This window comes from Uloborus diversus, chromosome 6, assembly GCF_026930045.1.
Source record: "Uloborus diversus isolate 005 chromosome 6, Udiv.v.3.1, whole genome shotgun sequence".
Lineage (NCBI taxonomy): Eukaryota > Metazoa > Arthropoda > Arachnida > Araneae > Uloboridae > Uloborus > Uloborus diversus.
The window spans coordinates 14,538,919-14,566,560 of NC_072736.1; the positions used below are offsets into that span (position 1 = coordinate 14,538,919).

The window sequence follows — 27,642 nt, forward strand, 5'->3', positions numbered from 1 at the left end:
TAGCATATTTCAAGAGCACCTCCCTCCCTCTCCCCTACCTCCACACACGCATTTTTCCCTAACATAATAGTCCAGTCAATGAGCACATTGTAGCGTGCATGGAATAACTTTTTGGCGATAATTTTTGACTTCAGAATATTGTTAGGAGTAGTTAGTAAGTAAACACACTAAAAGTCCCCGCTCCTAGGGGTGAGCTAAAGGTTGGAGGGAGAGGGGAAGAAAATGTTGGGTTTTTCGAGAAAATGTCGGAAACGGTTGAAAAAATGCGTTTAAAATAAAAATGCAAGCTGAATAAACTTCTTACGAAACTGTTTCTACAGATATATATTTGTCAAACTTCAAATAGTTCTCGGGGTATATGTTATGAAAAATCGATGATTTTCGGAAAACTTCTCTCTTTTTGTCAAACATTTGCTCCCAGTGCCTCACAGGATCAGTATTCATGAAAATTGTCAATGTTGTAGAGTTTTCAATTCCCTTCAATTTTATATACTATTTTGTTATATTTTATTCAACCAATCAAAAGTTACAGAATTTCAAACAGGCACTTTCATGGCAAAAATTGGAACACTTGCCATTCACAAATTTCAAGCAGACTCTAAAGGATCGCGCACTTCCTCTTCCTTCAATGAATTCGACAATCCTTATGAACAATAAAGAAGTATTTGTGGATTTTACTACAACACAAATGATGTTTAAGGGGGGGGGGGGCGTTAAATTGTGACTTTGGGACAAGGGGGTAGGAAAGAGTAAGAAGTGTGAATGAGAAGTGTTAATACGAATATGATTTTCGTATTAAAAAATGCTTGATGTCGAGTATGTTTATGAAAAATAGCTTGTAAAACGAACTTTGTGACAAAGGGGAGGGGGGCTGAGTGGCTTAAAAATGTTTAAAAAAAAGTGTGACATTATTTATATGGACAGCCCTTTACTAAAGAATCGGTCAAAGATTTGCAAAATTATGTGTATGCAGTATGAATTGGTGGACTGATGACGTGCAGAAAGTCAGCACTATACATATTGTTTAAGGAAATTGATAACGACATTGATTTAATTCAATTTGAATTCGTTGTTACTGAGGATACCTAGTCTACAAAACTGTTAGGCAAAAAAGAGACGACTGTATAAACCATATGAACTTCAATGTCAGTTAGACAATTGAAACGACGGTCAAACAAGAAGGTTTCTGTCCAACTTCCCTAATAACAGTCAGCTGTTAAATCTGCTAATGATGAAGCTGTTGAAAAACGAGACAAATACGCTCCTAGCTTTAAGTGATGTTGACGTTGATATTGCGAAAACGGCTAGTATAAGATGGCAAAATTCTTCGGTAGCTATCATTTGAGAGAAAGTCCTCCTGGTTGTTCTCTTGATAGCCAAATCCCCAACTGATCACCACATTCTGCTGTCAAAATGTACCAGAAATCTAAAATCATGCAACATGTACCTAAGGTATACATCAACAATTCTTCTTCCCCTGAATCCATAGAGGCTGCTGGGGTCATATATATCTCTCATGGCATGGTGCTCAAGCCACAGAAAAATCCCTCAATGAATTCCGTTACAGATTAGAGACTTACCGAGTACTCGGTAACTACTCGGTACTCGGCCAAATTCTGATCAGATACTCGGCCAATACCGAGTAGTTGCAAAAAATTGAATATTGTACAAGACAGATACTAAAATTTATAAAAAAGAGAGCAAGCATTATATTCTGCAATCATTTACAATTAAAATTTATAAGTCAAATTTAAATTTTGAGAATAATAAAGTTTGTAATGCTTCAATGGAATAAATCTTTATTTTATTGTCCCCAAAGTAAATAAAACTTATTTATTAAAAATTATGCAAAAAAGGTAAGTATAGAAAAATATGGAATTTTTATATTAAAAATGGATTTTTGCTACAAACAAAAACTAGTTATAAAAAATATAAAAATACCTTTGCTTAAAAAATAAAACAACCTTAAAAGCACAGTGCAGGAACTCTGCAGACACGTGTTTTGGCGTTACAAGGAATTCCTTTTTCAATGCACAAAATGGGAGCTCATGGATTTAAAGGCATCCGACAAAAGTCGGATTTTTTTGTCGAATTTTACATTCTTTAGCTCACATATGTTATGCACTCAAAAAGAAGTTCCTTGTAACGGGGGGGGGGGGGGGCGGTGAAACACGTGTCTGCAGTGTTCCTGCACATTTGTTTTATCTGCTTTTAAAAATTATTTATGTTTGGCGGAATAGTATTATAACTGATTGGTATACAGTGAAACCCCTCCTAACGGACACCCCTCTTATGCAGACAATTTTTAATTCCCCAGTTCCAATGCAAATAACATTATTAAACCCCTGTCCTGCGGACCCCTCTCTATTGTGGACAAAAAAAATCGTCCTGTTAGTGTCCGCATTAGAGGGATTTTACTGTAATTTGTTTTAATTCCAACTTGATTAATCATACCTTTTATTTATTTATTTTTAATTTTAAAAATATTTTTTTGTAAAATTTTTGACACAAACAAAATTCTTTATGTAATGCGTAATTAAATTTCAGCAGGAATTTAGTTTTAAAAACTATTATATGTACCAAGGAGGTCTATACTACTATTCCAATAAGTTCAAAATTCATCGCATGTATGTCGGTTGTTCTTCTTAAAACGTAATTGGTACTTGGTAACTCTGCAGAGTAGTGAAAGGCCGAGTACTCGGTAACTCGGTACTCGGCCGAGGAGTGAAAGGCCGAGTACTCGGTACTCGGCTACTCGGCCAAAGTGCTACTCGGTACGTCTCTATTACAGATCATTTATCAAAGTAGCTACCAACATCAAGACTGATCTCTAACTCTGCCGTACCACCAGGTACACCTGTAGCTAGGAACTGAATTGTGAAGTACCGGATTGGGGGTTTGGGAAAGGAGGAATGACCAACTCGTGCCGAAACTCTCGGAATCGGATGTTGCTCCTGACGGAATCTTTAAGATGATTTTGACCGATTGCTTTTCTACAAGTGACCTTCCGGTCACTTGTAGAAATCATAGTTAAACTACTCTGCTGCAAGCTTGCATTACAAGGGCAGTTGCAACAACGGAATCAAAATATTTATCCAAGACGAAGGGGACGATGAAGACATCAATACATTAAAACCGTTTAACCGCCGAACTATTGACGGATGATCAAATTTGAGTAATTTTTTGAAATTATGTCTATTTATGTCTAGTAAATACAGAAATAAAATAAAATTTCCAGAAAAAAAATTTTTACTATGATTTTCAGTGTGTTCCATTTTTGGAACATTGGCGTTTTGCATGAAGTTTTTTTTTTTTCAGAGAATTTTTTTAAACTAAGAGGTTTTGAATGCGGTTTTTATCTTAGCATACTTTATTGTGGAAAAAAATAAGATTTGAAATTGCATTTGTGTACATATCAGAATTCAGAAAATCCAATACAGAAATATTGCCCATCATATGAAAGGAAGCGTTGCTGGTGAAGTCGTTTGTCGCAATGGAAACATTTCTTAGTCGTATTTTTTTGCACACCGCGCAACGTCCTTGGGATGCAGATACAATATAATGTCCGTCAGACACTCTGGACCGTTTATGTAAATGACAACGAGGCCCTGGAGGACTTTCCACTCGTACTTTTCTTCTTAGGAGGTGAGTTGTTATTTCTCTTCGGAACTCTAAATGCTTCATCTTGACTTCGTGTAAATCACAATGAAGTAACCAACTAGCTACAACTGAAATATTCAGCGCATTACTAAAAAGATTCCACCACCATTTTTTACTCCTCAAATGAGGTCTGTAGCTCCCTAAAAGTTTATCCAAGACGTCCACACCCCCCATTTCTTCATTGTATCTCTTGATAAGATGAGGTTGTGGCACATCTATCTTGCATTTCTGCGCATTTGAGTAACATTTTACAGATGCAAGTGACTCATGTGTATAACAATTAGATGCTACTGTAACCACTGCATTATCTTTCCAGCTGCACATGTACACTGATCCATCGGATCGATAGTCAAAATTTCCGCGATCTTCTTTAGAAAGGGCTTTTTTGGATTTCCGTGGACAATGGCCAGTTCGGTTTTCACGAATTGTTCCTGTTGCTCGTACACTTTTTTTTTTGATAGCTGAGAAATTAAGTCATATGATGTAAAAAAGTTATCAAAGTATACTTCATGCTTAGACGTGTCAGTCAAAACTGATAATAGATCATTTACAACTCTGGATCCTAATTGCACATCAGGGGATCCTTCTTTTTTGCCTGAATAAATCTCCATGGAATATGGGTATCCACTTGAAGAGCACAGCATCCAAATTTTGAAGCCGAATCTTATGTGTTTTCATCTAATAAACATTTTACATGAATGCCGACCGTAGTAGGGAACCATAGATTCATCTATGCTTAATTTTTCATGAAATACACCAAATTGTTGAGGGTTTTTACACAATTCTTCGTAAATAAGGAAAACTTTTCTTAGTTTGTCATTTTGTTTTAATTCATGGTTGTCCATCAAATGAAAGTTGTTTTTTATTTTTCGAAAACGATTTTGAGGCATAACTGTTAGTACAATTGGCACAGATGTATCTTCTGCACTGCTCCAATACATATCTTCAGAAGGAACAGAATGGTACCCACTCAATAGCAACAAACCAAAAAATTGTAGGATTTCATCTCTGTCAACATCTATTCTTCCTCAGTGATATTGCCTAGTTCATCAGGGGGTAATTGGCATATATCTACATCTGACAAATCCGAATCTGACAATGTCTCTAAATAAGCCACAGCTTGTTCTACAGTAAGAAATCTTGTAGACATTTTTTAACATTTATGAACAGTTGGTATACGTCAAACAGAATTTCCTTTCGCCCGAAAACAAAGCTAGCGAATTATTGAACTGCATTTAAAATATGAAGAATAAAACTCTCACTAATATTATTTTTTATTATTACGTGACAATGCAAATGTCCGAGCAGGTGTGGATTCGGAGCCATATAGTCCGTCAAACAGAAGACTTATTATTTTCTTTGCTAACGAAACGTCATATCCTTTCAAAATATAAACTTACTTGGTTTTGCCAGCATCTACATCAGAGTACATTCAAAATGAGAAAAAAAAAGAAACATATATTATGAAAAATGAAATTTCCCCTTGTAAGTCGAACGATTTACTTCTTGGAAATTTGACTCCCTAAAAGCGCCAATGTTCCAAAATTGGAACATGCTATTTTGAAGGGGTACACCTTTCGGAAATATCATTGTACATTTCTACAAGCATTTTAAAATCATATATTGAAGTATTTTTCACAACTATAATGAATATCATCACATTTTCTGAAAAAACCAATTTTTGGTAAATTTTATAAGAAAAAGTTGCAAAAAGCTAAAAAAACACTCATCTTTGAAAAATCGCAATAAATAATTGAAAACATATAAACAATCAAGCAGGAAATCAAAAAATACTTTGAAATAAGACTAAACTGTGTTAAAAAAAACTTGTTTATTTTAACGTTATTTCTTGGGAAAATTTTCACTTAAATATGATGTTCCATTTTTGGAACATTGGCGGGTAAACGGTTTTAAAAATTTCTAAGAACAACTTTTCCACTGCTGGTGACATGACCCTTCCGCCTCAGAATAGAACCAAGTTGTCACCTTAAAGATGATATTTTCATTTTCTAATTACTGTCAGTCCATATTCCATATAAACACTTTCAAAATATGATTAGTAATAATGTAATGAGAACTAAAATTACAAAAAGGTGCTGCCGGGCAGCTACATTTACATTACCCCTCTATTATTAAAATTTTCATTATCATGCTATAGCGTCACATATTCATTTCAATAAAAGTAACGAAATTGAGACCATGCTAGAACTTCATAGTTTTTGATTGCTTGTCAGCTGGGTGTCGCGGAGGCTTCTTTGATATCAGCTTTGAATTTGCAGTTCAAGTGTTCAGCCGGGGGATTTTTAAAATAAAGAAAACAGTCAGGGTCCTTATCACATGGTTGCTGCACAAGATCCCTTGAGCGCCTGCTTGGCACAGACACTCTGAGACAATAAGAACGCGATTTTTTTTTTTTTGAAAAGTATTGGATTTCAAGAACGCTTATCTAAAAAAACACTGGAAATGTGACATATCTGTATAAAACAATTTCACAATAAATTTAGCTAACTTTCACTTTTATTCGGAACACATTTTTCCTGTTGTTTCCGAGATATAATCGAAAACCACAAAATTAGACTCCTCCTCCCCACCTTTAACTCCCCTCCCCCCTAGGGTCGGGGCTTTTAGTTTGTTTACTTATTAATTACTTCTAACAAATTTCTTACCGAGGAAATGCTGGCTTTTTGCACTTCCTCAGTTCACTTTCGTTAAACATTGCCATGAGTATGGAGCTAATTCATACTGCATATACGTAGTTCGGCAAATCTCCGTCTGATTTCTTGCTAAGAAGCTGTCCATAAATGATATTACACTTTTTTTCAACATTTTTGACCCCTCCCCATTTGTCACAAGGTACTTTTCATAAACTAATTTTTATAAACATTTTCGTATTAAAAAATGCTTGATGTCACACTTCTTACTTTTCCTTCCCCCCTGTCGCAAAGTCACAATTTCATGACCCCCGCCCCTCCTTAAACATCATTTGTGTTGGAGGAATCCACAAATACTTCTTTATTGTCAATCAGGACTGTTGAATTCATTGAGGAAAAAGAAAGTGTGCGACCCTTTCGAGTCGGTTTGAAATTTGTGAATGGCAAGTGTTCCTGTTTTTGCCATGAAAGTGCGTGTTTGAAATCCTGTAACTTTTGATTGGTTGAATAAAATATAACAAAATAGCATATCAAATTGAAGGAAATTTAAAGCTCTACAACATTATCTTTGACAATTTTCATGAATACTGATCCTGGTAGACACTCAAAGCAATTGTTTGACAAAAAGAGAGAATTTTTCCGAAAATCATCGGTTTTTGCTAACATATACCCGAAAAAGTAGTGGAAATTTGACAAATATGTGTAGACACAGTTTCATAGAAATTTTATTTTGTTTGAATTTTAATTTTTAACGCATTTTGCCCACCGTTTCCGACGTTTTCTCGAAAAACCTAACATTTTCTTTTTCTCTCCCTCTCACCTTTAGCTCACCCCCTAGGGGCGGGGATTTTTAGTATGTTTACTTACTAACTACCCCTAACAATATTCTGAAGTCAAAAATTATCGCATATGCCTTGCACGCTACACCCCTGTTTTGAGCACTCATTGACTGGAATATAAATTTTTATCTGCTGTGTGCTTTGTTACGTTAATGTTTTTTGTCGCCAATAGTGAATTTTCTTGGCATTTGAATTTTCGAAGGACTTCTTTCCTATAAACCTGACTTAGCTGTTTTTTGAAAAATCAGATCCCGTTTTTATTTGTTCGTACTCATTCCTTGTGGGTTTTTTTTCCCGATCATCTGGGTTTATTTTAGAAACGAATTAAGATATTTAAGATCCTTTCAAGCTAATGTATCCATATCTAGTCAATTAAAAGTAAGGCCTCCTACACAAGATGTGGTAACCTGAATCCACTTTTAGTTTTAAAAAGTTGCCTGTCAGCTAGTTGACTAGTGTTATTTGTTGTGTCCACACAAGACAGGTGACTCAACTTTTATTTTTGAAAGAAAAAGGGCACATTTAAAAAAAATAATGATTTTATGTCCCACATCACTGGAATGAGCTGAATTTTTTCGAACAACTGCTCCACAACGCAGTTAAAACTGAACCGAGTTGATTCAACTAGTTTATTTTTCGAGCAACTGCTCCACAACGCAGTTAAAACTGAACCGAGTTGATTCAACTCGTTTATTTTTCGAGCAACTGCTCCACAACGCAGTTAAAACTGAACCGAGTTGATTCAACTAGTTTACTTATGTGCAGAGCGAGCGCGTGGCAGTGTCCTTTTAGTTGATTCTACTCATCAGGATGAGGATGGTAGCGACACATGTGCCTGACGTGCGGGGCCAGTTGACTGTTGTGTGCAGGATGCCAGGCGATTCCTTTACTTAAACCTCCATTCATTTGGGATTTTTTCAGCAATAAATGATCATTTTGCTTTCATTTTGTAATCACTTACTAATATCAATGTCACCATCACGTGTGCAAAATTTCGCTTCATTCTGCCCAAGGGCGCCCACCTAGAAGGGGGGGGGGTCATGGCGCAGACTGCGTCATTTAAATTTTTAGGGGTGCTTTTATGGGTGTTTTTTCCTTTTTTGGGGGAGGGGGAAGAGAGGCTGTTGCTTTTAGTAGGTCTTTGCGATTTTTAGGGAGGGGGTGCGCCCTTGCTCTTAAGGGGGTGGGCAGCCCTGATTCTGCCTACTCCTTCATGGTGTTGCGTTTTGTGTGGCCATAAGTGTAGTAAAGTATCTTGTTGTCTAGTACAATTTATTTTTTTCCCAACTTACCTTTGCCTTTACAAGCATTTTCTTGTCGTCCACCCGTGAAAGCTATACTCGCATTTTCTGGGAAGATAAATTGACCATCGCGTGGAAACACCTGCAACAGTTAAAAAGTATTTAAATATTTCAGTCACATTATTAATGAGTTTATAACCTCTACGCCCCTTGGGAAAATTTGACACGACGAGCCTAGAATTTATTAATCTACAAATGAACCAAATTATTCTTCAACAAGCGCTTTGAGGAGGCTGTTATGGGCTCAAGTACTAAACACATTCAGTAGCCAACTTTCTTTTGTAACGAACTCATGCATCACTAGTGGTACCCGCACTGCTTTGCCCGTAATAGAAAAATTAAAAGGTCTTTTGGTTCGCCTGTATATTTACAAATAATGTATGGTGAATTTTCTCGCCAATTGGCTTGTACCCATGTTACGGTTCCACGTTATGATAATTTCGTATCTCGCCAATTGGCTTGTGTCCATGTTACGGTTCCACGTTATGATAATTTCGTAATTTACTCGTCCATTTTATGATAGTTTTGTTCTTAAAATTGGAATAGAAAAAGAACCACATCGAATTTTCGAAAAATTGCTTCGAGGTGCACGCCCCCATGCTACAAACTAACTTTGTGCCAAATTTCATGAAAATCGGCCGAACGGTCTAGGCGCTATGCGCGTCACAGAGATCCAGACATCCCCCAGACAGACTTTCAGCTTTATTATTAGTAAGAAAGATAAAGAAGAAAAAATATATAAACTGTACCAAGTATTTATCACTCTCGAGCTTTAAATTGAGGTGAAATGATCTTTAAGAATTTTACGTTAGGCTTAAACAGCAGTATTATACATTTTTATTTAGGTTGATGGTTCGGCTTTGTATTAGAAGTGATGCTGCAATTCTAGTACGCTCTTCTGAGGTTGAAAATTTGACCCTGAAAAGGGCCTTTGATAGAAAAATCAGACTCCGAATCCATTAATAATGAAGACTCAAAACTCAATCTTTACCGAGACCTAAGAACTAAATCAGAGAAAGCTTTGTGATTTCTAATTTTTTTCTGTTACTATCTCAAATTTATTAACAAATTTAAAATGTTTAATTATTTTTAGCAAGATTTTTGAAATCAGCTAAGTCAGCGCAAGCGCAGTTGAAATGGCAAATTTGTGATAACCGGGATTTAACGTCGAGTGCAATGTTTTAGTTTTTTCGGCAGTTTTGTAAATCACCGCAAGGTAGCGTATTCGAGCGCTGGAGTTGCGAATTGAAAACCGGTGAGATTAGCATAGGGTTGCAATAAAGAATGCAAAGCTTGTCATTTTTACCCTTTTCGCCAACTCAATGCAGTTATAACTGAAAAACCTTTCAGGTCTAAATAAAAACACAACAAAAAATACTAGGAGTACTTTTTTTTTCATATCACCAAAATGTTGCTAACTCCAACATATGGCACGCGGCCTTTCTTCCTTCTCTACCTATTTTAAGGAATGGACTCGTATTCTTAAATGATTGACAAGGGTCATTCATTCGCACTAGACGTTAAATCCCGGTTATCACAAATTTGCCATCTAAACTGCGCTTGCGCGCGGACTTAGCTTTTTTGGGCTTTCTGTTTTAAGTTTTCGTGTTGTTTGTTTATATTTAGACTGAGCGAGAGTCCCACCAAATTAATGAATGCGATTAGAATATTTTCACACCGATTTCATGATATATTATATGAAAATACGGATAGGAATAACTGATAATCTTAAGAGAAAAATGACACTTCAATATTTATTAGTTTGGAAGTGTTTATTTAACATAAATATAAAACACGTTGTGTACTTCAAAAATGATTGGAATATTAGTACAGAAATCCGTCTTTTGCGGATATTTTACGTTAGGCGTAAACAACTTAGTAATAATACATTTTTATTTAGGTTGAGAGTTAGGCTTTGTATTAGAAGTGATACTGCATTTCTAGTACGCTCTTCTGAGGTTAAAAATTTGGTCTGAAAATGGGCAGAAAAATCAGACACCGAATCCATTAATAATTAAGACGCAAAATTCAATCTTTACCGAGGCCTAAAAACTAAATCAGAGAAAACTTTGCGATTTCTAATTTTTATCTGTATCCATATCATGCTTATTGCCAAATTTAAAACGTTTGTAATTCATTTTAGTAAGATTTTTGAAATCAGCTAAGTCCGCGCGCAAGCGCAGTTGAAATGGCAAATTTGTGATAACCGGGATTTAACTTCGAATTTCATTCGCGGTCGGACTAGAATACTGTTTGACCCCGGATTGTATGGAATCGGCAAACGTTAAGACGAGCCTATCTGAAGGGGGGGGGGGGAGTAAAAATTTGATGCGCGTGTTCCGCTCATTTGAATGATACTCCGCTTAATTTAGAGGCTTACACAGTACACACCAAAGTAAAAACTGGCATCCATGAAAAGTAATAGATGCATCCATTTCCGCCCGGATGTAAACCGGATGTTTGCCTTTCCATACAATCCATGGTCAGACAGTATATATCATAAGGCAAAAAGTGTGCATTACCATTTCTCGTACTGAGAAGACTTCCGGCATGTAAACAGTGATGGGGAGTGAAGCGGGAAAAATCACTTTGTCGTTCGCACAGGGTAGAACTCCATCCTGCCAGACCCGGGGGTTGTCGAAGTTTGTAGTCAAGCGCCAAGTTTTCACGTCTTGTGCCCTCGACAGCGTAACTACAACAGAGGAAGAAGTAAAAGTTACTGTTTGACCATGGATTGTATGTAATTTGGCAATCTGCCAAGTAAAGACGATTCCATCTGAATAAATCTAGCAGGGGAGAAGGGAAAATAACGATGGGATTTTGATGCACGCGTTTTATAATGTCAGTAGTGCCTTATTCATTTATTGCATTCTCTAAAGTAAAATAAGAGGAAACAAAAATAGTTTCCATGGAAACAACAAAAAGAAAATAAAACATTTTCATTTCGTTCAGGAATGTAAAAGCAAAATGGTAAGCTCAAAACTTGGTTGCAAATAAATAAATCAATTAGTTTTTGCCGTGAGAATATAGATCGAATATACTTTAGATTTAAAAAATGTTGCTGTGAGCAAATTTTCATTTTTACAAAAATAAGGCTAAATAACAGAGATGCAAAAGTGCACATCTGAAACAAACCATCATCCCTATAAACGAATAGATACGTCCATTTCCGCCTATAAACCGGACATTAGCCTTTCCATGTAATCAATAGTCAAACAGTACAAATTATCGCTTCATAGATTGAGTTAAGGCAGAAGAATAACACGTGAATTGAATGCGGATTAGCTAAGTTTCAGAATTCAGCAACGGGCACATACGCGCTGCGAGATTTAAGACGAAAAAAAAAAAATCTTAAAGAAGTTGAGTGTATTCCAACACTGGTAGTCAAGAAAATTTTATCCCACCAGGATGTTATGCAGCATTTGCTTTATTCAGCATGTTGCGCAGAATCACAATTAAATACGAAACAGCTCCGTTACAGCATCTAGAAGTATGCAATGCGACTCGTGCTACGTGCTTGAATGCAAGATAGATCATAAAGAAACAGAGTGTGTCTTTACAATTGTGTATTTTAAATTTGTTATCACACCTGAATGCTGTTCATCAGTATTTGCTTGCAATTCTTTTTGCCTTGCTCCGTCTAGGAGGTAATTTGTAGGTTTGTACCCTAGCTTTTTTCTTCATTTTTCAAAATGGAGCCCTACCATGTTTGCGGACGTCTCTCCAGTGGCATGCTAAAATATTTTTAGCTGTAAATTTGAAAAGTTTTATTATGAACTCAGTTTTATTATGAAGGTTTTTTCGTCTTTTGCTCTGGTACGACTACTTCAAGCTGATGAGCCAAAAACAAGGGCGGAACCATAGAGTAAAGAAACATACATAGAGAGGCCCCGTCCATGGTAAAAAGGAGATGAAATTGAAGCCGCAATTATGGGATACAGCGGTGCAATGATGAGCGGAGTTATGATAACATGATCGCTTCGCGAGAACAGTTTTTACCAATCTCGCAAAAGGACCGTATAAAGTAGCTTGCGGATTGGTTATCATTTTAATTCATGTTTTAATGCAATTTCAAAAACGCGCTTCATAAACTTGCAACGATAACTAAGTTTAAATTAACAACCGATTGCGATTCAGTAATGGAGTGTTTTGAATCAAGATGTATCTCAAGAAGCTAAGGATCTTGGGATACAGCGGTGCAACTTCTGGCTTCAATTTCTTAGTATAGCGGGGCCTCTCTATGTAATTTCTCTACTCTATGGGCGGAACTGCAGTCTCTTGATACTGTAACTGAGCAGTTCGATAGCTCCTTGCAATGGGAAGAAATAACTGCACTTAATTTCGTCGAGTTAGAATTTTTATAACTGCAATTTATTTTTGAATAGGTTCAACTAGATTCCTTTTCACAAATGAGGCAGTCAGAAGCAAAGGGATGTAAGTGGACATTTTCAAGTTTTGAGTTTAAAGATAACAGCCTAGGTTGTCTTTCATTGAATGTTTTTTTTTCTAAATCATGCTGTATAGCAGCAACTACCAGGGCTATTAGTGCCACCTTGCCCCAAGACAGAGGAGAGGTTCACCTATCATGTGTACTGGTTATCTCCAAGTGATTAATTTTGCCACTAACATCCCTTTGCTTCTCACTGCCTCAAATGTCCAGTTTTCGTGGCGTTGAAAAGTACGAATTCCGAAAAGAGCCTTCCCTTAAGAAACAAGAGGTTCTGTCTAGAACTAGACGAGCCTACTTTCCCGTATACCCATGCTACTTTCTAGTACCTGATCAATATACTCAAAAATAGCTAAAATCGCGAATTTTTTCAAACATATTTTTAAAATACTTTAAGCTGATTTCTAGGAATAAAATATTCCTCTTCTTCTTCTTCATCAGCACAACAGCCTGGTGCAGGCCAAGGCTTTCTCCGTCTGCTTCCTCCAGGCGGTACGACACGTTGCCAGGTTTATAAATGACTTCGAGTTTATTCGCCGAAAACTGAATACCTAAATTAAAACTTTAGCGTAAAAATAAAAACAAGTCAGATCAACAATAATTATTTCTCAGTCAAAACCATAGCTGCGGAGTCGGAGTCGGAGTCAATCTCATTTTGAGATAAAGGAGTCGGAGTCGAGTATCTAAGAATCGGAGTCAGTCATTTGTCCTCCGTGTATAAATTTTTGCCAAGGCTACGAAGTCAGAGTCGAAGTCGGGGAGTCGGAGTCCGATTAATTGTCGGACACAGGAGTCGGAGTCGGAGTCAAGTGTCCCTAAATTCTCGGAGTCGAAGTCTGGAGTTTGGGGTCAAGAGCTATTATTTCCAACAAAATTTGTTTGAAGTAAATCCGCCTTCAAGTACGGAATCTACATTGACTTTCAGTTTCCCCGTAGGCGCTAATGTTAAGGGATTTGAACTGTTCAAATTTGAACAGAAAATTGTTCAAATCAAAAAGATATTTTATAACAAGTTTTTCATCAAACGCTTTTTCCTACAAAGTTTGTTTGAAGCAAATTCGCCTCACAATTCGGAATTGCATTGAATTTCCCCGTAGGCGCTAATGTTAAGTTTTTTTGAACTGTTCAAAATTGAACAAAAAATAGTTCAAATCAAAAAGTGAAATATGGGAATGAGGTGTCCTTGTCGAGATCTTTCGAACAAAAAAAAGTTTGTTCGAATCAGACGATTCATTCAAAAGTTATTAGGGGAGGGGGGCAGACAGACAGACATTTTTCCCCATCCCTACTTTCCAATTTTTAATTTTTCAGTATTTATTTAATTATTTTATTTATTTTTGACTTTTTTTTTGTTTTTTGCGATATTTTTAAGATGCATTAAGCCTTTTTTCATGCTTTTTTCTTCTTTTTCTGACTTTTACTGGGAAAGTAGGCTAAAAAGTAGCATTTGTAAACACAAAGAAATTATTTTCAACAAATCAAAATATGATAATGTTTCGAATTTTACCCAAAACAAAATGTTTCACTTAGCAATTAAACCAGTAAAGTGGCTTTAGTCTCTGACGTCCCAGGTCGCGGCTGAAGATGCAGAAAATCGTCAGCATTCACATCGCGCAATTATGCAGAATGTTAAAAATCCCTTGAGCATTCATTTGTTTTAAACACTCTCGGAAGCACAAAACTTAGTGCAGTTTCGCGTCGTGTGAGCTGAGATGGCTCCATCTGGTGGGAAACTTGACGTCAAAACGTCAAAGTGATATTGGCATCCACCGAAAGTTTTACCATATGAAAGAAAGGACGCCTGCTAGCCCCTTGGGAATACGCCAGTTTTGTATTTGGTGAGAAAATCCCGGTTAACAGCCCCGTTAGTATCAAAAATTGCAATTGAGTTCAATGCGGCAAACCGGGGGGGGGGGGGGCAATGCCTCTCTTCCCTTTGTTATGGTTCTTTTACTTATTTTATTTTCTAATTTAGAAACCGAAACTAGAAGTTATAAAAATAAAAAAAAAGCAGAAATGTCAAAGTTTTCAGAGCATAATTATTTGTTTTACTTTGTATATCTGTTTACAAAACATGATTTAGCACAAGCAGTAACTTTTAATTTATGTATTCATTTTTTAGATATTAGTAAATCAATTGTTTTACTTAAACAAGTCATACTTGCTTAATTAAATGTTTAACAAGTGTTTGTTACTTCTCAAAATACTATGTGGTGAGTTAAGTTGATAGGCTTGTGTCAATACTCTCTTGTCTGCTTCAATACTCTCAAAATCAGCCCTAACAAAATTTTGTACTCTTTTTTTTTCTGTTTTTCTGTTTTTTTTTTTTTTTTTTTTTTTTTTTTTTTTTTTTTTTTTTTTTGAGCAATCACGATTGCTTATTGTTCTCATTTGACCGTCCTTGGCGTTGTGGTTCCTTTTTCAGCTTGGACCAGGGACACCAGCACCACCGCCCACCGGCCTCTGCAGGCGCGGCTCCGAGCACTGCCTCCTGAATTCCGTTTCTCTTGGTCGATGGCGTCCATGTCCTACAAACACACATATTCACACACACACGCTCACACACACAAGCCTTTACACACATACACACAAGCCTTTACGCACATACACACACGCCTACGTGAATACACACAGGTCTACACACACACAAGTCTACACATGCACGCACGCGCGCCTACACAACACACATGCCTGCATACACACACGCACACAACTATACACACGTAACGGCCCGGGAGGAGGGGTAGACTTGGGGGGGGGGGGCAGGAGCTGTTTCTAGAAACAATACCCCCCAATGAGTAGGGCCCTGTCGCAACTCGTGATTGCGAAAAACATAATTTGAATTCAAAATTTCAGAATTCAAGTTATTTTTTTTTTCTTCTTTTTTTTTTTTAATTTTTTGCTGCCGCTAAAAGTCTTATAGCTTTTAGTTGTATTCCCCGCCCCCCACTTATGAGATCCACCTGACTGAGTTAGGTCATCGTAAATGCTTTCGTTTATATATCTTTCTTGTTCAAGCGTAGTTTGTAAACGTTCCCTTGAAAGACGCATAAACGACGTTGTACTTTTTTATGGGTGACCTGTGGCGGTGGTCGACTTGCTTCCCATTGTCGTGAAGAATATTTTTATATAGTTACCACTTAAAAGATACAGGTAGTTATCAAAATAATGGAAACACTCTGTGACAACTGTGTTGGGAATCGCCACACTGTCAAAAATGAAACGCTCAATTTTGACGATCCGGCAATCCTCGAGCACTATTTCGTTATTTTCGACGATCCTTTCGTCACCGAATCACGCGATATTTGACGAAACCAGAAATCTCAAATTTTTCACGAAATTATTTCGTCCCGATTTCGTCACATTGCAGTGAATTCTGGGAGTTTTCGTTTCAATCTTGTACTTGCTCGTTAAATTATCTTACCTCAATTTATTCTAAAGGATTCATAAAAAAGGTTAGTATTTATTGAAATTTGTATGTGCAATGTGCCTTCTTTTGTGTATTGTTACATTTTTGTTTAGTGTTGTGTTTATAGTTGTATTTAAAACACATTAAAATTGAAAATGAACGGTTCGATTAGGTTTAGAATTCTGTGTGTGTTAACTTTGAGTCACCTCCACGTTAGGCTTAGCTAGCGTTGTTTTTTTTTATTTGTAAAAGAAAATGTTGGTTTGTTGACATTTGTTTCCAAAAGGGTACTTCCTTTATTTCGTTACAAAAAATTACAAACATGACTAAAGAGTTTGTACGAATTTAAACTTACAAAAAAAAAAAAAAAAAAAAACCCTCCACCGTAGCTTAACTAACACAGATGATAAATACAGCGCTTTTATAAAAGGCATAGAACTTTGAAACTTTTAATTTCAACATGGAATATATTACATGGTTATGTGTTTTCATTCTCCTCAATGAATTTAAAAAAAATAATTCTGTTAAACGAAGTGTATTTTTTAGTTTAATAATTCAAATTTGTTTCATTCTGCATTTTTATTTTCTTAAGCAAATACTATATACCAATCCCCCAATATGCTTACCAGCTTACCCCACGTTGTTTATATAATCTCTTTCCCTGCGGCAGATGTTTCTAGCAATAGGTGCTTATGTTCATTATTTGTGCAGCCTTTTTTTTTACTTGCATAAAACATGAAGTAAAGTAAATATCAATTTGATGAAATCATTTTAAGATAGAGAAAATATTAATTTCCATAAAGAACATTATCTTTGTGCTTGATATTTCAGCACAATATTTTCAATATTTTTTCAATTTTTCCGCAAATTAAAATAAATTATTGAAGTGAAGTTTTAATGTTTAACCTCGATTTAAAAAGAAAAAAAAGAAAAGATCCTATAGCATGTTTGAAAATTGTAATAATAATAAGCATTTTTTGTTGTTTATTTTCCCACTTCATGCACTAAATTTATAAGTTTTTCTATGTCAATTTGGGTTACATGATTTGTCATAATTATGAATTTTTCCATTATACATAGTTTCTACAGCTAAAATAAATGCAGCATTAATTTTATTGCCATATTTGCCGCCTCAAGATATTGTCAACAAAAAGTGAGAAATCCCGGTCTACATTAAATCAGACTAAGAAGCATTTTATAGATGAACTTCCAATAAATCCAAATCTTTTAGTTGGAGTTGTGATTTTGCTGGATATAAAGTAAAATGTCTGAAAATTTAACCGAACTTCAATTGAAAAATTGAAAGGATAATGGAAATATATGATAAGCTTTATATATGTAACAAGTTTAGCTCACCACATTAGTCCCTATTTTCATTATATACCTTTGAAAAAAAATCCATTGATATCAGTCAATTAGTTCTCAAGACACAAACAAACAAGAAAGTGCACTTTGTTATTGGGTTTCCCCTATCTTTGGCAGCTCTTCTTCCTTGGCGTTTTTTTATTTACTGCGTGAAAATTGCATATTTTAAAAATCAAATATTCTTAGTTAAAAAGTGATACTCCCTTCGTCTCCGTCCCAAACTAGTAAGTAGAGCTACGTTTGAATATTTTTGTACTAGTGATTAATTCTGATGATTTTATGATTTTGTTTGAATATTTTTTAAAGATTTCAAGGTACCATACTATCAATTAACAACTATACTTGGCAAGCATTCTCTCTTAAAATCATTACCAGCTGAGTTAAAAAAATCCGAAGTACACACTCCCTTAAGCTACGCCTCATTTTGTAAGTACTCTATCCCCAGTATAGCAGAAAAATCAGTTTTTTTTTCTACTAAATCCCTATCCATCAGCTAGAAAGTAGCTTTATGTAATTACTAGTTATCTTATGAAATGGAGCGTGGCTTCGAGTGTTGGAGCCCTGGGTTTTTGACTCTAATTTGATAGTGGTTTAAGAAGGTAAAGCTCGGTAAGTAAATGTTGTTTATTGATAACATAGCACAATAAAATCTCTGAAAAATGTGCAAATAAAATCATAATCACCAGTTTCAGTACTACTTAATTCATAAGTACTTTATTGGAACTAATTTAGGTAGGGGGGGGAGGAGAGTACTTCAGAAAACATTCGTGAAGAAAACGGAACACGAGAATCGAAAAAAAAAACGGTGTATTTTGGCTATCGGTTAAAATAAAAAATAAATTTAAAAAAAATCACAGATCAACAATTTTCGCACTTTTGATTTTTTTTATAACTCAAAAAAAAAAAAAAAAAAATGAAAATTCACGACTTGATGTGCAAAAGAATTAACTCGTTTAATGGCTAAATAATGATGATTCTCGATAAATTGAAGAAACTCTAATTCTAGAATATTATTCAGAAATTAATTTCAGAAACTAACTGAGAGTCTAGCTGCCTAAATAAAAATTTTGTTCATCCGCTGTAAAAATAACTCATTCTTGCAATCTGCTTGAAAAAAAGCTGTCAGCATTGAAATAATCATATATTTTGAAAAATATGAAAATTAAATCAGATGCTTTTCAAAGTCACAAGCGAATCGTAGCATTTTAACTTAAGAAAAAAAAAACCCCTCAGATTTTGAAAGAAATCGTGAAAACATGTTTTATTTCAGAAATAAACTGCTGAATTTAATCGTAAAACTTTCCTCGAAATAGAAAAAAGATCCATGTGCATGAGGGCATACACCCATCGACTTAAACTTTTACTTATTATGTATATATTCTCTTTTTAAAACTCTTTTAGGATGGATCCAACATCACGGAGATAATCGGAACAAGGACAGACGAAGACTTTTTCCTAATTATAACAATATTCTAAGTGTTCGTATATTATACATTGATTTCATGTTACACATGTTTGGAAATAAAAATAAAAACTTAGGGGTAAAAAGCAAAGATATATTTTTATAATTATTTAACAAACATTACACTAAATTAATTTTACCAAAAGATTTATTTCACATCTGCATTTTTTTAAGATTTATATTTTCAAATACCTTTTGCAATTTTGGCAGAGAATTGTTTTCAAAGTATGAAGTATGAAATGCATGCAATAATAAAGTTCCTGTATTAAACATAAATTTGGCCAAATAAACATTCTACATACAAGCAAAATTAATAAAACAAATAATTAATTTGAAAAAGGTAAGCTTTTTCTTAAGATTATCTAATTTTATTTTCTGTATCTAATTTTAGAACAAATATGTACTAACTTAAAGGTGTCCATTTTATTGTACTTTTTCTTTGAAATTTGTGGTATAAGTTGGATAAAAATCTTTTTTTTTTTTTTTCTGGAATTTTTTCATGCGATTCAATGAAGAAGAAACTTTTCAGCAATTTTCTTTCGAGCATGTATCGATCTAACTGTGCATAAAAGTAGCACGTGATTTATTTTTCCAGAACCCAATATCTGCTGAGGAAGTAGTACTTTTATATTCCCAGTAGGGGCAGGGTGATGTAGGAATTTCCACATCGTGATGCATCACCATCCTTGCATCGCGGTGTAGCGATGTAGTTCAAACAGTTTGAAATATTCTTTCCCCTTTCGGGGCACCCCCTCCCCATTAGGGAAGTTTTTCCTTACAAAAATCCAGGCTTTTGTCAGATCTTTTTCTAATTTGGCACATAGGTTCTTTAATCACATGGGGTAGTACCCCATATGAATACTACCCCATGGGAAACTATCCTATGTGGATTTCCAGCATCAAAGGATATCTGGGCCGAATCTGGAAAAGATCCGACGAAAACTGGATTTTTATAAGGAAAACTCCTATAGGGTTTGCCACACATAGCGGGATGAAAACTACACTTGAGAATTCCGAAACATTAAAAGACAAATGTACGAAATTCGGAACAGATCAGACCCCCCCCCCCCCCCCCCCCCCACATACACACACGTGGTTTCCCACTCCATAGCGGGACGAAAACGGGAATTCCCGAGCGTCAAAGGACATCTGTGACAATTTTGGAAAAGACATGATAAAACTGGTTTTTTGTAAGAAAACCCCTCATTTGGTGGTTGTCCCCCGTAGCGGGGCGAAAACTACTCTATGAGAATTCCTGAGCATCAATGAACGAACCTCTGTGCCAAATTTTGGAAAGATTTGACAAAAAACTAATTTTTTTTCAAGGAAAATCCCCATCGGGGTTGCCCCCCCACCCATACATTGAGGAAAGCTAACCTCCGTGAATTCCTGAGCATCAAAGAACCTCTATGGCAAATTTAGAAAAGATCGGACAAAAACTTTTTTTATATAAGGAGAACCCCCAATGCGGGGTTGCTGTTGCTCCCCCCTCCTCATCATGGAGGGTTGAAAACTATCATGTGTGAATTCCCGAGCATCAGAGGACCTCTGTTCCAAATTTGGAAAAGATATGATAAAAACTGTTTTTTTATAAGAACCCCTCCCGTATGGGGGTTGCCCCCCATTGCGGAAAGAAAACCACCCTATGAGAATTCCTGAGCATCAAATAACGAAACTCAGCCAAATTCGGAAAGATCCAACAAAAACTGAATTTTTTGTAGGAAAACTACTATAGGGGTTGCCCCCCCCCCCCCATAGAAGGCCGAAAATCACCCTGCGTGAATCCCCGAGCATCAAAGAGCCTATGTGTCAAATTTTGGAAAGATCCGACAAAAATTGGATTTTTTCAAGGACCCCCCCCCCCCCCCCCCCCCCCCTTTATAAAGTGATGAAAACTACCCTGCGTGATTCTTGAGCATCTAAGAACCTCTGTGGCAAATTTAAAAAAGATCGGACAAAAACTTTTTTTAATACGGAGAACCCCCAATGCGGGGTCGTCTGTCCCCCCCACCCCCCACATAGAGGGACATAAACGACCTTGTGTGAATTCCCGAGCCTCAAATAACGAACCTCTGTGCCAAATTTGGAAAATATCCGACAAAAATTAGATTTTTTGAAGGAAAACCCCATTATGGGGGGGAGGTTAATTAGATACCATGGGGAGTTCAATCTGCTATGATTTGTTTTACCTTTTTTAAGAAGTTGTTTGTTTGCATTTTTACATAAATAAAAATTTGCTTGACATATTTTATGTGCCTCTTTTTTTAACAATTACTTGTCTTTTTTTATGGGGGGGGGGGGGGGCTGCAGGCCCGTTGTTTCAATTTTTTCCCAAATATGACAAAGAGTCTGTACTCAATAAAAATTTTACAGAAAACGAACTAAAACAACGGCCAATCATGTGTAAAAACATGAATGTTCAAAAATCACGACGGGAGGGGGGGAGGGGATCAATTGACCCCCTGACCCCGTAAATGACGGGCCTGTGAAAGTGACTATATGCAATAAAGTGGGAAACTACGGTGGTAAGATTCTGAAGTTAGGATTTGATCACACGCACACAAATCTTTTAAAATACAGTCGAACCTCGTTATAACGAACTTAAAGGAACCATTAAAATCGATTATTATAAAACGTGGTTCGCTTTATCCAAAAAACAATAAACAATAAGACAAGGATTGCAAAAAAGTTCATTTCAGCAGTTATTTGTTTTAAGCGTGTTCGAATTAACGAGGTTCGACTGTATTCTCAAAAAAAAAAAAAAAACTAATGTGCTCAAAGGGGAAAAAAAAGGAAATAAATTTTCTTAAAAATTTACGAAATTAACGTCCTCATATACGACGAAATTAATTTGACGAAACTAATGCTCTCAAAACTACGAAAATGATTGTTAATTTGATGAAACTAGAATGAAGAAATATTTCGTTACATTTGACGAAATTCGCATCCTCAAAACACTAACAAAAGCAGTTTCTTCATTTTGACGAAATGTTCGCTCGGAGCATATCCCTGGAAGTGGTTTCGTCAAAAACGAAGAAAATTTCGTCAAATTTGAAAGTCCATTTCTGAGAGTGCACTCTGCCATAAATATTCTGTTAATAAAGGTGCCTTCTGATTGTAATCACTCACACTGGTGAATCCAGATGGTGATCAAGTTCTGTGGTCACTTTTGCTTCTATTCCTATTCCTATTCCTATTCCGAGTCACAACTGACTACAACTGTATTTATGTCGAGGACTGCATACTAAGTGCCTTGCCTCCATTATTTTATATACCGATAGATGGCAGCACCATCACCGGATCGAACAGTTAATGTGAATTTAGAACTAGTCCAGGAGCTAATAGCTGCCTGGTGCTAGCACCCCCAGAGGTATCGTTTCACTTGGAGGACATTGAGACCACGAGCATATTTAACGTCGCCCAGTCCCCTTTAATGACGACGGTGGGTCTTCGACCATCGAGGTTCGAACCCAGGACCCTCCGGCCCCGAATCCGACACTCTACCGATCGTCGTACCACGGCCCACTTTTGCTTCTATTGTTCGCTTTTTAGACATTGCAATTCCCTTCAATACCCGTCGGTTTCTTTCACTGAGTTTCTTTTTCCGCCCACTATTTTGCTTTGCCGAGTTTGTCTTACCGAGCTCTGTATATGCTGTCATGACTTTGGATACTGTACCTCTAGAAAAGCTAAAACGTTATGATGTTTCTATTACACTTGCTCCAGCTAGACGCGCTCCAACAATTTGGCCTCTTTTAAAATTTGAAAGGTCCGACATTTCACGCGCTTGAAAAAATCCAAGCGTTCCAGAATTTCAGTTAAACCGCCATATACTACCAGAATATGTACATTGCTATTTATATTAAAAAAAAATTAAAAAAATTGAAAAAAAAACAGATACCTAGTTTTATTCTTTATTACTTACGAAGCACATTCAAAAATTACTTTTATTCACAGGTGTTTCCATTATTTTGATAACTACCTGTATATACTCAGCGTTATAAAATGTATCTCCTTCAGCTAAGTTACGGCTCGTCCAGATTGACTGAACCCCAAATGAGAGTGAAAGGCAAGTAAATAAGATGTTCAGTATTTGCTTGAAATTTTGTTTCAGCTTTGCCATATTTGCTAAAATGCTTTAGAAACTCTTGGTAAATCACGAAGGTGCCAGGCTGTTACTATAATCATAATAAGTTTTTTAGGAAGGTTCCTGATTTAATCCACATACAGCACTTGCTTTTGATGGGAAGGTTTCTGAATTCATCAGAAACTGTCCAGGTTAATTTCAGGAAAGTAACTGAGCTAAAGCGGGAAACTTTCCTATTGTTTTGGCAGACATGTTGTTGTCAGATATTACAAAATTAGCTATCCATAGATTTCCAAGAAGTTTACATGATTTTATTATTTATTGAGCAATCACGATTGCTTTTTGCTTTTATTTCACCGTCCTTGATGTTGTGGTTCCATTTTCAGCTTGGACCAGGGACACCAGCACCACCGCCCACCGGCCTCTGCAGGCGCGGCTCCGAGCACTGCCTCCTGGAATCCGTTTTTCCTGATCAATGGCATCCATGTCCTACCCCACACACACGCTCATACACACACACATACATACACACACGCTCATACACACAAGATTTAACACACATACACACACGCCTACGTGCATACACACAGGTCTACACACACACACAAGTCTACACATGCACGCACGCCGCGCGCCTACGCATACACACACGCCTGCACATACACACACAACTATACACACGAACCGCCCAGGAGGAGGGGTAGTCTTGGGGGGACAGGAGCTGTTTCTAGAAACAATAGCCTCCAATGAGTAGGGTCCTGTCGCAACTCGTGATTGCGAAAAACATAATTTGAATTCAAAATTTCAGAGTTCAAGTTAATTTTTCCTTTTTTATTTCTTTTATACAGTGCATAGGCTGAGTTCAGGTAGAAGAATTACAAGCGAATACGCAATAGCTCAGTTACAATGTCGCTGTAATATTCTACGGGTGGTCACCAGCTGGGAAGTTCAAGAGAAGGGACGTCCGATCTTAAATTTGGGGGGGGGGGGATCCTCATTTTACCGAATGAAATTCTGAATTTATTGAATAATAAAATGCGAACATGCACGCATACTGTAATTGTATCGAATGAAAAGGAACAGTACGTACCATTTAAAAATAATAATGATAGTAAACAGTAAGAAATTCAAAAGAAAAAAAATCGCAATGTTGCAATCTGTCTCCAAAGTTACCGATTCATAAGAAATTTTTTTTGAAAAGTTGAATTTTTAGGAGGTCATGATTTTTCCGTGACATTCCATTAGGGCGCCTCTGCTCATGACCTGCGTTGCTGAGGAGGCAAATTTAGAAAAACGGAAACACATTTTTGATTATGAAGCTGCTTTAAAGAAAGAAATACACATTTCCTAAACTCGATTGAATCAAATAGGGTAGGTGCGGGTAAAGCCCCGCGTAGGGTAAAAACCCGCACCGACATTTTAACTTGATCACCTTGGAGTAAGAAATTTACCTCTAGGTGGTGGGTTTGTCCTATGGAAACCTATTGATCAATGAAATTTTGTCTTGACTAGGCACTCCAGAGACGAGAAAGGGGATAAGTCTGTTTTTTACTACTTTGATCTAACTTTTCTAATATATTATTTGAACATTGTAAAATGTAGAATTTGAAAAGAAGAATCAATGAATTACATGTTAGTACTGGTACATTAAAGCTTCACCTTCGCGTGAAAACAGTTATTCTAATGGCTGCTTAAAAACAACATGGGGTGTTTTTCAGAAAGTGACAAAATGGGGAAAATCCCCGCAGTTGTTTTGGGGTAAAACCCCGCATCGCCAAAAGGTCAAAGATTCTCTCCACTCGGTTTAAAATTGACTCTTTTTTGAAATATTAATATCTTTGTTTAGCATGGTGTTTTGTACAGCTTATTCATCGTTAAAAACTAATTGTTGGTGGACATGAATTCATGAAGTTTTAATTCGGATAAGATTTGTTAGGTAAAATCTTACATTCATTTCAATTCAAATGTGCTTTCATTAATGTAATAATTTCTTCTCTTTTTTTTTTTTTTTTTTTTGAACATTTAAGTACGAATAATTTTTTATTCTAGTACCTTCAGAAGAAAAGCAACTCAGAACCATGATAAATGTTGAGCTTAATGAAGCACGTAACTTAATTGCAGGCATCTCTTCGTTCTGTATGGTAGACATTAAAGTTAGGTTCAAAAATATCGATTGAAGACTTCTCTGAAAAATGGAACAAAAGCTTGGGACTTCGAAGAAGAAACAAATTTCCCTATAATTTCGAGTGAAACTGTAGAGAATAACTCAAAGCTTATCCCTGCACAATGTGGCCAAGATAACTTCAATATGACAAGAAGGGGGAGGTTATGTAGAGAGTTTTTTTTACGTAAAACACCTAGAAGCCTGCAAATGTGCTGAGACACAAGAAGAGTCATTGGAAATGAAGACGTTATAAATAAATTGTCGTAACCTCAGCAGGACACGGTTCCATCCACGACGCAATAACATTTTTAGAAAACTCAACCTAGTGTACTGTTAACTTAAAGCACTGGGTACTAGATATTCAATTAAATTATAACTTCAGGCATTCAAATTATTTTTTATAATGCGGCTGTCATTTTTTCCCGGGCACTTAATCCTCCTTTTGTGGAGAAGAAAATATTTTCGTGACAAAATTAAAAAGAAAAAAAAAAAAAAGGTTAAAAGTGTGAAATATTTAAGTTTGGTACTGCTGAATAACAATAAACCAATGGTTCAAGGAGGTTTTCAAGTGTTTTTACCAAGCAGTCACTCTTTTTATTCACATTCATTTTGAGTAGGGTAAAGATCCGCATTGCGGGGTTTTACCCCATTTTGTGGGGCAAAATCCCGCAATTTTGTGTTCCCGCTAAATTGTAATTTTCTCAATTATTACTAATCAGACGTAACTAAAATTTTGGAGGATTATAGGTAACAACCCACCCAATGACTCTAATTTGAAAAAATGGGAATGCATGCCCTTTATTGACCATGGTGGTATAAAAACTGAAAATCGCGGGGCTTTACCCTCACCTACCCTACTCATTGATCTAACACGCATATAAAAATGAACGCATGTTGGTTTGTGCTTGTTCCTGATACAAATCCACAGTTTACGTCGGTTTTTTTTTTCCAAATTTGTCACCAAGCTTCTTTGATGCTCAATAATTCCCAAAGGCAAGGGCGTGCACAGGGGAGGAGAAGGGACACTTGTTGACCGGGCCCAAGCCTGAAGGGGGCCCAATATTTTAAAAACTATGGGTGAAATATAGTGGTAAACAATATGGAGAGGGGCTCGGAAAAGCCATCTGCAACTCGCCCCAGAATTTCTGTGCACGCCCCTGCCCATAGTGGGTTTTTCGCCTCCCTATGGGGCAAAAATCTCCCATACAGGGGTTTTTCTTATAAAAATCCAATTATGTCGGATATTTGAGTCATTTTTCACAGAGGTCCTTTGATGCTCTGGAATTCACATGGGGCTTTTTCGCCCCATGGAGGGTCAAATCCTCCTTAGTGGGGTTTTTGCTAATACGTGAAACGAAATGTTTACGCTTAATAACAATGACTAAATTTTTGGAGTTTAAAAAAATCAAAAAAGCCTAAATTTCAATTTTGAATCATAAAATAGTTGTTTTCCACATGTTGAAGTTAAATTTTGCACTATCTTTACTAATAATAAAGCTGAAAGTCTCTCTGTCTGTAGGATGTCTGTCCGGATCTCTGTCTGTCAGGATCTCTGTGACGCGCATAGCGCCTAGACCGTTCGGCCGATTTTCATGAAATTTGGCACAAAGTTAATTTGTAGCATAGGGGTGTGCACCTCGCAGCGATTTTTCGACAATTCGGTGTGGTTCTTTTTCTATTCCAATTTTAAGAACAAAATTATCATAAGATGGACGAGTAAATTACGAAATTATGATAAAGTGGAACCGTAACATGGGCACAAGCCAATTGGCGAGAAAATTCACCATACATTATTTGTAAATATACATTCGAACCAAAAGACCTTTTAATTTTCTATTGCGGGCAAAGCCGTGCGGGTACCACTAGTTTACAATAATCAGATAGTTTACTTACTGTTAAATCGACTTCCAATAAAAGCAAACAAATACATCCACAAAACTCGTTTCCAAGAAATTTCCATCGTTACACGTCCTAACTCACACCGCGCCGCGTCGCGAAGGAGAATGGTTTCGATTTTCGTTCAGTGTTTTCCTCCGCATCATATTTCCATTTCTCACCACGTGCCAGGCGGTGCACAACGGAAGAGATGGGCTCTGTTGAGGCTGGTACGGTACTGTTAAAATTACGAAGAAAGTTATTCTCCATTAAAGTTTCTGAGATTCCATGAAAAAATTGGAAACCGAAAACAATGGGAAAATAGAAAAACGAAAAGAAGAAATCTAATTAGAAAAAAAAATAATAATTTGATTCCGACAAA

General features: G+C 36.4%; 1 protein-coding gene across 1 annotated transcript in view; it reads right to left on the reverse strand.

The window, feature by feature from the left end:
* LOC129225240 (protein amnionless-like) overlaps positions 1-27,391 on the reverse strand; it is a 66,404-nt gene extending 39,013 nt beyond the window's left edge. Inside the window, exons 1-3 of the mRNA XM_054859815.1 lie at positions 27,279-27,391; positions 10,974-11,143; positions 8,443-8,533 (exon numbers count right to left, since the gene is read on the reverse strand). Coding sequence (XP_054715790.1) covers positions 8,443-8,533; positions 10,974-11,143; positions 27,279-27,345 — 328 coding nt within the window. The 5' untranslated portion in view covers positions 27,346-27,391. The remainder of the gene's footprint in view (positions 1-8,442; positions 8,534-10,973; positions 11,144-27,278) is intronic.
* Positions 27,392-27,642: the final 251 nt, after the last annotated feature.